The sequence below is a fragment of the Natrix helvetica genome (genome assembly GCF_964273705.1).
Source record: "Natrix helvetica genome assembly, chromosome: Z".
Classification (NCBI taxonomy): domain Eukaryota; kingdom Metazoa; phylum Chordata; class Lepidosauria; order Squamata; family Natricidae; genus Natrix; species Natrix helvetica.
Window position 1 is genome coordinate 53,259,525 of NC_138554.1, and position 10,213 is coordinate 53,269,737.

General features: G+C 40.0%; 1 protein-coding gene across 1 annotated transcript; it reads right to left on the reverse strand.

Annotated features, from left to right (window-relative positions):
- Nucleotides 1-780: 780 nt before the first annotated feature.
- On the reverse strand, nt 781-4,479 carry FZD2 (frizzled class receptor 2). The gene has a single exon (XM_081932153.1). It carries the CDS (start codon nt 4,171-4,173, stop codon nt 2,506-2,508), a length of 1,668 nt encoding a protein of 555 aa, XP_081788279.1. The 5' UTR covers nt 4,174-4,479; the 3' UTR covers nt 781-2,505.
- Nucleotides 4,480-10,213: the final 5,734 nt, after the last annotated feature.

Below are 10,213 nucleotides of genomic sequence, written 5' to 3' on the forward strand. Positions count from 1 at the left end.
TCCCTCCGCTTAGTATTAAAAATCCCATTTTGCATTATTGTTTCCTCACCCATCCAAATTGTTTCCTTTATGATCCTTTTGATGGAAAAGGAGTAGGAAATTATTTATTTCTTTTCAAAGTTTTAAAACTTCACACCAAATGACACAAGAAAGCAACCAACACCATTAGCAACACAAAAGCAGTCTTAAGAATGACAATTTGCCAAGGGCAGGAGGGAGGAGAAGCCATCAGAGTCTGCCACAGGGGGAAATTTTTGAAATTTAATGGGAGCTTTTCAAAAAGATTTGTGCAACAATAGGTTTCCTTTTTTCTCTTAACTTCTTCCATATATTCTTTAGCATCCTGTTCCATCTTTAGACTCATTGCAAAGAGTGGTTATCATGCTAGAGAAATGGATGGAATTTGCTAGCTAACTTCTAGGTAGAACTAGAGCGGCTTCAGTAAAGCCCTTTAGAAACTTTAACTCAAAAATGGCATTTTGTGTTTCTTTATAAATAGTTCCAGCGGATTCCAATTCCACCCCAATTCAAATTCAAATATTCTGAAAAATTAAAGAAGTGAACTGTTAGAAATATATTATTTAGAATATTGCTCAATCATTTCTCAAATGGAAACACTAAATTTTAGAAAACATTTCTTCTACTATAATAATTTTGAGAGCAATTCTTAATGCTGATAAAAAATGCTCAGGATCCGATTCTTAAGATTTCAATGAAATGATACAGGCTTGCCAAAATTCTCAATATATTGGGAGTAAAAAGAAAATTACAGCAGCCATATCTTTTCACAGTTGTTTGCATAACTGATGCAAAATGCATACGTGTGCAGTCATCATATGCAAGAACTCAATAAAGAATTTCATCATGTTTTTCTAATGCTTTTTTCATAAAATATGATAAGAAGTTAATCTATCTGCAATGATTTCCATGGAAACCTTAGACTGAGATTGTTCCTTAGTGTTGTCGGAAATCAATTCCAAATCAGAGACAGTTAATTTAGAAAAAAAATAGTTTAGATTTAATGCTTTTTCATTGAATATATTGCTTTTTTGCTATTACAATTGTTTTATTGAATAATAAATTGTTATTTTCCTGTAAAAGGCATTTAGAGAAGTTACCCAAACATATATGAAATTTCTTAAGAACTGTAATAGAAGTTGAGAAAAAGTAGACATCCTCAAAAGAAGAAAGTAGTAGAAGACAGAAATGTAGGGTTTTTTTCTCCTATGCTGGGAAAAACTGGTAAAATAAGCTTCCTATGCTTCTCAAACAGTACTTTTCAATTGAAATAAATAAATTCCCCTAAAACTTTCTAAAATGCCACCAAGCATGTCCCAATCGCTTTTTTAAAAAAAAGTTTTTTTTAAGATTCTTTTCTTCAAGCAAATGGATATTGCGCTGTGAAATATCAATTGCAGTTTTTAATTACTTTTTAAAAGCTAAGTGGATAGCTCACAAATAAATTGCTTTGGAGACGGCGGCTGCTGCTTTTGAAAAATACTCAAACTGAATTTGCAAAGAACAAGTTTGTTTAATAAAGGAAATGTCATTTTTAAAAAGCTACCTTTTGTACAAAACATCTAGGAAAAATAGAAACATACAAATGTAACAAAGAGAATTCTGCGGCTTAAGGCAAGAAAAACTTTCTTGGAGGTCATAATTCTCTAAAAGAAATAAACATAAGAAAATCTGCACAGCCAAGGCCCAAATTTCAGCAAAGGCGAGAAGGCTCAGCCATCTTCCCCCAAACCCACCCCAAATATATTTTTCACAGACAGAACATTGCTTGCCAAACTTTCAACCTGGAAAAGAAAAAAAAGAGATGGAAGAAGTGTTCCTGGAAATCTATCAAAAACTGTAGCTTGCAAAAGGGAGTTGATGGAAGATGTTTAAGGTGGGTTGGGTGCTGGAAGTGATACAAAACCAGGCTCCGGTGAAAAATTGAGGCAAAAATAGCCTATTAAGGGCCAACCCAAACAGCACACACTCCTGGCTCCAGAGAGAGAGGAAAGAAAAGGAAAAAAGGTAAAAAATAGAATTCAAAGAAAAGGAGATGAAAAAAAAAATAGTTTTTCTTTCTTTGACCCCTCCATACTTTTTCTGAAAAATAAAGTCCTTGCTGCTGTTCTCTTACTTGTTTTTAAATAGAAATATATAATTAAATTTACAAATGCTATTTACAATTTTAATTACAAAAAGACACCCTTTAATAGTTAATTAAAAACCTAAAAGCAAAGAAGTTTAGAACTTGTTTTAATTAAAATGAGACAGTTTTAAATACTTGGGAGTTTTTCTCCTTTGTTTTTCTCTTTTCCCTCTCCGATTATCAGAGGAGTTTTCAGCTTTATGTAGTAAAGAAGCCCCACTTCCCAAATTGCAGGGAGGTTTTCCAAAGAACATCTCCCCATATATACAAACAGAATCAGCTCAAGGCGGGAGATGCAGGCAGATCTGCTGTTTTCTTGAAATTCTGGAGCTGGCAATCTTCTTCCTCCATTTCTCTTCTCAAACTGTAGTCTCCCCATGTTTGCTGTTTGTTAGCCTGGTATAAAACTTCCTCCAGGAATGAAGGGTTTTCCCAGACCAGATCCAGAAACCTGAAGTGATGCCCACAATCAGCGTCATGAGATACTTGATCATGTAGACAGTGAAGTCAGGGGTCATGCGTGGGGTGTATTGAAGTGGACAAGGAATGGCCAAACTCTTACAGTTTTGGCTAATCCAGCTCCGCTCCCAGTGCTCACGGAAGGCCTGTTCATAGAAGTAACAAGCAATAACAATGGTGGCTGGCACCGTATAGAGGACACTGAACACCCCAATGCGCACCATGAGACGCTCCAGCTTCTCTGTTTTGGTGCCCCCATGTTTCATGATGGTACGGATACGGAAAAGTGACACAAAGCCCGCCAAAAGAAATGAGGTGCCTATGAAGAGGTAGACAAAGAGGGGAGCTAAAACAAAGCCCCGAAGTGGGTCTATGTTGTTAAGCCCCACAAAACAGACACCACTGAGGAGATCACCATCAATTTGCCCCATGGCCAGGATGGTGATTGTTTTGACAGCAGGCACAGCCCAGGCTGCCAAGTGAAAGTATTGTGAGTTGGCTTCAATGGCTTCATGTCCCCACTTCATGCCAGCTGCAAGAAACCAAGTGAGGGACAAGATGACCCACCAGATGGAGCTGGCCATGCTGAAGAAGTACAGCATCATGAAAAGTATGGTGCAGCCTTCCTTTTTGGTACCCTGCACCACTGTCCGATAACCATCATCTTGGAAACGTTCATTGCACACCACCCGTTCCTCCAATACAAATCCTGCAATATAGGCTACAGAGACCATGGTGTAACAGCCAGAGAGAAAGATGATGGGTCGTTCTGGGTAGCGAAAGCGCTGCATGTCCACCAGATAGGTAGTGACAGTAAAGAAAGTAGAGGCACAGCACAGAACAGACCAGATGAGAATCCAGATGCGTGCAAAGTGAATTTCCTCTTGATTGAAGAACATGTGCCCATCATTCTTGGTAGGTTCGCATGGTGCCGCACAGTCTTTCTCCCCAAGAAACTTGTAGTTGAGGTAGCTGGGCACTTTAAGGACTCGTGGGCAGTGGAAAGGGTGGTCCAGAGTGGCATAACGTGGTGGCCCAGCAGTACCTTGTCCAGCAATTGGAGTGGCACTTGTAATCAATGCTGGAGAGCCACCTTCCTCTGAATGGTTCTGCCCTACGCAGATCTGCTCTGCCCCATGGCGGGGGAAGTTCTCACAGCGCAGTCGTTCTGGCCACTGGAAGCCAAATTTGTTCATGAGGGCTTCACAGCCTTGCCGTGCCCTCTCACAAATGGATCGGCAAGGTGGAATGGCTTGCTCCAAGACAGTACACACAGGGGCATACATAGAGCAGAGGAAGAATTTGAGCTCCGGGGAGCACTGGACCTTCACCAGAGGGTAGAACTGATGGACCTCCAAGCCAGCATCCTCTTGGCTGGTATGTCCCAGCAAATTGGGCATGATCGTCTGGTTGTATGCAATGTCAGTGCACAACGGAATGGAAATAGGCTGGCAGAAGCCATGATCGGGGACAGAAATGCCCTTCTCTCCGTGGAATTGGGCCCAGCAGGATCCCAAGAGCAACGGCAGCAGCAGGCAACGGGCCAAGGACGCGTCGGCAAGGCGCATGGTGGTTTGCTCCCCGTCAGCTCTTACGGATACCCGAGCGCTTTTGTCTCCTCCCCAGGACGAGCTGGGATCTGTCACTTGCTTCGGGGACCCTAGTCCTGGCAAAACTTTTTTGGGATCAGCCTCGGAGAGCTGAGGGAGGCAAAACTCCACTCACCCAGCGGGAACTCTTCCTCGCCGCGCGTCTCTCCAAGCGCCTTTCGCTTCCCTTTGTGTCTTCCCTCCCCAATTAGTCTGTTTCAAAGGAGGGCCCCCGGGCTGAGTTGAGCTTCGCCCAGCCTTCTCCTCTTTCTCCTCCCAACTTAATCAATTCCAGGCCGGCCCCTTCCCTCCTCCCCTCCTCCCGCCCGGCCGCTTGCATCTCCATCAAAGAGATGCCTAAACCCCTTCCCAAAATTTATTGTCGCCCAATCAGATTCAAATCCAGGGACCAGCCCTCGTCCCCTCCTTCCTTCCTGGGATTGGTCAGCCACCTCGGGGTGGGGTGGGAATAACGAGATCACGAACCGAAAGATTTCTCCCTGCTATGGTGTCCTGTGGCTGTTTTAAAGGAGAAATAATTTACCTTGGATTATCATTACTCACCTCCAGTCATAATTAAATTATTAGCAGGCACATTACCTTCGTTGTGCGGCAAACTCAACTCCCTCCCTCTTCCCAAATTTTAATAAATAACGTGTAAAGGCAGCTATCTCTTCCTTCTGAAAACAATTTCCAACCAAAACACACACACACACACACACACCACACACACACACACACACCACACACACACACACACACACACACACACACACACACACACACACACACAAAAACAAACCCTGCCTGGAACACATGCTAATGTGCTACACAGCCCCCACTGCCTATGTTTCTTTTGTTTTTTAAACTCCCTGGTATTTTGTTTAGGGGAGGCCTCTGTTTACAACTCACAACAGTTGTTACTATCTAAGTAGAAAGATTATTTCTCCCCCATATCTTTGCTGGCTAGTGTAATGAGTGAGATAGAGGAGAGAATGTTCTGTTATCATTGCTCTTCAATAAACAAAACTACATGTGTGGCAGACTTAAAGGCTTTTCTGTCTGTATTATTTCCTTATATAACAACCTGAGGTTTTCAAAATCAGTTCATTCAGATTAAATAATATTAGCCTCTGTGATGAGAAAGGAGTGAAGGGATGTAATCATCCAGCTTCTGTTGAAAACATTTGTCCATCCCTGTTTTAGGCTTATTGTTTCATGGGTTAACATTCCTCACCATTAGGTAAATTTCCTAGCATTCATCTTGAATCTTCTTTCTTTTAACTTTTATTGTATTTGTCCTGTTTTGGGTTTCAAACAAAAATATGTCCATCCCATTAACAGCCTTCTAGATATTGACACATGGCTACCCTATTTCTTTTTGGTCTTCTAGTCTGCAAACTACATATGTCCAATTCCTTTCTTCACTTTTCATAGAGCATGGCTTTCCATTCCAACTCCCTTTCCTTTTTGACAGCTCTCCCCTAAAACAATTCCTGATTCGTTGTGCCCCTTTTAAAGTGCAATGCCCAGAAGTGGACATGGTACTTCAGGTGTGGTCTAACCAAAACAGACTACAATTGAAGTTACCTCCTGTAATTTGAATGCAATACTGCTGTTAATACAGATTATAATTAGTCTGACTACCATCAAGTATTTTGATTTAATACAAACATATATAAGTCAAATGCTCCAACACTGTAGAGAGCTTCCAAATACCAAATGCCTCTGATGCCAAATACAAGTGCAGCCTAGCTTGGCAGCATCTCAAAAATTATTTCAAACTCAAAGAAAAAAAGAAAATATACTCTTAACCAGACCAGTGTCACTGATGCTAATTGCCAAAACTGCAGTATGGCCCATGACTATGAATGGGGTGGGAATAGTAAGTAGGCCTCGGACTGGAAGTGCAAAGAGGACTGAACTGGGTAGCCCTTAGTAAGAAAAGGAAAGTGGAAGCTAGTTTGGAAAGTATTTAGGAGCAATGTTAGGCAGAGCAATTTGCATTTCTACGCTATGCTAGGACTAGCCATCTAACCATAAATTGAAAACTATATTTTGCCACATGAAATTTTCTTCCTCTATTACATCTCTTCTGATTTGATAAGCAAAGTGATTGGCTGATTTCTCAGCATTATTGTCCTTCATTTAAACGTAATTGTGCTGTTGGGTCTGGCTCTTTAAGACTACAGAGATTGGAGGAAATGGTTAACTGTTCTGATCCCACGCATTGCTGGTCACTGGACTATATATCAATAAAGAAGAATATTTTGAAGTCAGGGTTGAGATGAAGGGTGTTATCTGAGTGTGGTTGTTTTCTTGCAGATGGTGCTAGCACTAATGATGTTATCCAGCTTGGGTAATGAAAAGTCTGCAAGAAAACAACCATGCTCAGAGAGTATCAAGGACTACTCACTGGACTACCACTCAAATATTTGGTGGTAAAACGTAATATTTTTTCACATACTTGGATGTTATTTTCATGTAATTAAGGATATCTTAAACCATTGTGATCACTGGGGACAAGATCAAGGGGACAATCAAGGTTAATACTAAGGGTAGAAGATCAATGAGTGCCTGCCCAAACCTAGGTTCTTCTCTGGAACAGAAATAGCAGTATATGCAATGTATGTTCTATAAAATACAAGACTTCCTTATCCTTGTTGCCATTTCTAGTCATGAAAAAATTAGGACTCAAGGACAGTGGAACTGTGTTGGAATATATTGAAGTAAATGAGTTGAGTCTCTCATCCAGAAGGGCATAGAAAAGTGACACAATCTATGAATATATGTAGCAGTGACTATAAATGGCATGGCCTATCTGATCAAAGCAAAATAGTATAGCATAGATTATTCCCTTCTTGCAATACTTTGATAGGAGAAAGTATGGCTGATGACTATTTTTCTTCAATACCAATTTCGACCGGAATGGATAATGTTCCAAATGTAGATCTATGATTTTCAGCATCCATCATCATTAGCTGTATGTCCTGGAAAGTTTTCCATGCAACCCCAATGTATCTTTTGGAAGAATGTTGGGAAAGTTCAATAGGCCTTATATCATCAGAATGGAGAAATCAATAACCAATTTCTTATAATCTTTTAAAAGTTAATTTCTGCATTCAGATTTAGAGTATCTGATTGTGATGCTATGCATAGATGACAGCGATGAAGAATTTGGACCAAATTCTTGATTAAATAAAACAGTCTGTTGCTTTGCAACAGTTCTTTTACAATCCAGAGCACAGCAGCCTGAAACTACTCCTAATTGCCACTCCCTTATGGCATGGATCTTTGCAATATTGATGAGTCAAAAGGGAAAGTAATGTGGAAATAGTGAGGAAAAAAGCACATACAATTCCTCAAATGCCAAGCCTTGGAATTTCCGAAGTACTGTACCCATTGATGGCTATTGAGTTGAATCTGCCATAGAGCTCCTACGTTTATTGCAATGATATAAAAATTGATGGATCAAGTAAAAGGTATTTCTCTTGCTTATCTTTTTTATCCTCCTTGTACTTTTATTTTTAAAGTGGTAATAAGTGTATGCCTAATAAAGAACTCCTTCAAAAAATGTTATTACTATTACAACCTAAATCTCTTCTTTCCCCATCCTCTTGCATCAATTTTTCAGAGACTGAAACACTGGACACTCCTTGCAGTTTTCTTGGCAAAGCTTTTCAGAAATTGTTTGCCACTACCTCTTTTCTAAGACTGGCAGAAGGTGACTGTCCCAAAGTTACCCAGCTGGGTTTGTGCTTAAAGCAGAAGTAGAACTCACTATCACCCAATTTCTAGCCAGATGTCTTAACCACTACATCACACTAGCTCTCCTCTGCCTTCTCTTTACCTTCCTATAATCTCTTGTAAATGAGAAAGAAGGAGTTTGGCTCTTTAAAAGAGCTCTTTGAATGCAGATGCTTTCCTCACTTATAATCGCCCCTTTTCTTTAACAAAGAAGGCCCATTACGACTCCTTTCTTTCTCAGGGGCACCTCTGTGCAAAGACAGTCTTTCACACATTGGTGTAAAGATTTATTTGGTGTAAAGATTTATTTGGAAAGCTCAGAATTTAGACTGGAAAAGAAGGAGGCTGGACATAATTATGCTAAATTTAGGGGCCATTACCAAACAGATCTGAAAGCAACACTGATTGCATTTTAATTACTGATAATGTTACGTTGGAATCTTTCATGCCTGTTGGAGAGGTGGGATGAGGATCTGAGAGGCAATCCAGTACTATCAGAATATAAACTTTGGGTTGGATAATATGCAATTATGATTCAATTATTAAACAAGTATGAAATTATGATTGATTAGATATTAAAATAATTAGTTTAATACACTGTTGTATTTGTATATAGTGGGATGAATATGTAGTTTTAAACATCTAGCAGTTGTAGTCCACACTTAAGAAGCACTTCAATCTTTTTGAAATTAAAAATAAAATTAAAATGATACATATTTTATTCAATAACTCATTATGATGAAGACTGGGTTAGATCCAAATTAAAGACAGATGGAACTATTTCCACGTGAAATCAACTAGACACATTGGTCAAGAAAATTAAATTCAACTAACTTTTCTAGGAATACATAATTTAGTGAGTCTCCACTTTTGGTGGAACCCCCTCTCCTCCAAAAAAAACCAGCAGGGAGACAGATTGACTCCTGATAAAACATGTCAGGATATTTCTACAGGCCTAGATCCTATCCATAGGGCTATTTTCTTGCATAGGTTCCATTAAAGCAGATAAACCCCACAATCAATTATTATAGCCCATGAGTTAGGATGTGCCAGAAATGTTTCTCCTTTCCCATGACAGTAAAAATACAACATAAATACACCTTCAGAACATTCTAAATCAGCCACTTGATGTGGTAGCAGATGCACTATGCCTGCCTTGTTTTATTACAAATGTTTGGTTTATTTCTGATCAAAATTGGTTTTCATATAACTCCCGTTGTTCCCTTGCTTGCCCTACAGAGTGTCTCTCTTCCCCCTAGGACCCTAAACTGCGGCAGAATCTGGTATGTGTAATAGGATCAGGCTGTAGCCTTTCTTTCTGAACAACTGACCCTAAGTCTTTCTTCCCTTATCTCTCCCCTACTCTGCCAACTTAGCCTCTTCCTTTCCCTTCCCCCTCCTGCCATCTTGGCTTACCCTCAACCTCTTATCTTCCTGCAGTTGTAATTCTTCCCCTGTCATATTTCAAGTCCTGCTCTTACTTCTCTCCTTCTTGACCCAAGGCTTTTATCTGGGCCCTGCAACTTGATCATGCTTTAAAAAAAACCCCACCACACCTTCCACTTTGTGCTGTCTTTCTTTCCTCCCACTTTCCAAGTTTCCCCCTCCAAACTGCCAACACCAAGCTAGGCTTTTGTCCCTGGTGTAGCTGACCCCAGGAAAGCTGCTTCTGTGTTCTTTGAAACTTGGTTGCCTGTTTTGTTTCAAGCTATTTGTGATTTTTTCCCCCCCATTTAAAATAACCCAGGCTGGGGCAACCTGATCCAATTCAAGCCAACCACAAAACTCTTCAGTTCTACATTCCTAGAGACAAATGAATTGCCATTCATGACCACCATAAAAGCTACGTACTTCTGGTACAAAATGACCAGGAAATAGGACCAGAATTCTTTAAATGTTCTATATGATGCCTCAGATTCTCCTGCCCTTGCCTCCCACCTACATACATTTTCTTGCTAGTTAATAGCTGTCCATTATTGCACCGTTTCTTGGTTGAGGGGAGGACCCTTTTGTCTTTTTATTGCAAGACTAATAGTGTAAGAGCAATGTCTTGTTTTGCAAAACTGGCCTGGTTAAATGCAGCAACGCTGAATTGTATCTCTGATAACTACTACTTTTTACCTCCAGGTCTTCACGTAAGAAAGTACATAATAAACCAACATCAAATAAAGAACCATCTCCAAACACATGGGAATCCAGACAGAGATAGTTTTGAACACAATCGTTATTGCAATTAAAACACTTACTGCTCACAAATTGTAGTAAACCATGG

What these genes read in the sequence shown, in the direction of transcription:
- FZD2 (XM_081932153.1), bottom strand. Translation starts at nt 4,173, where the DNA reads ATGCGCCTTGCCGACGCGTCCTTGGCCCGTTGCCTGCTGCTGCCGTTG.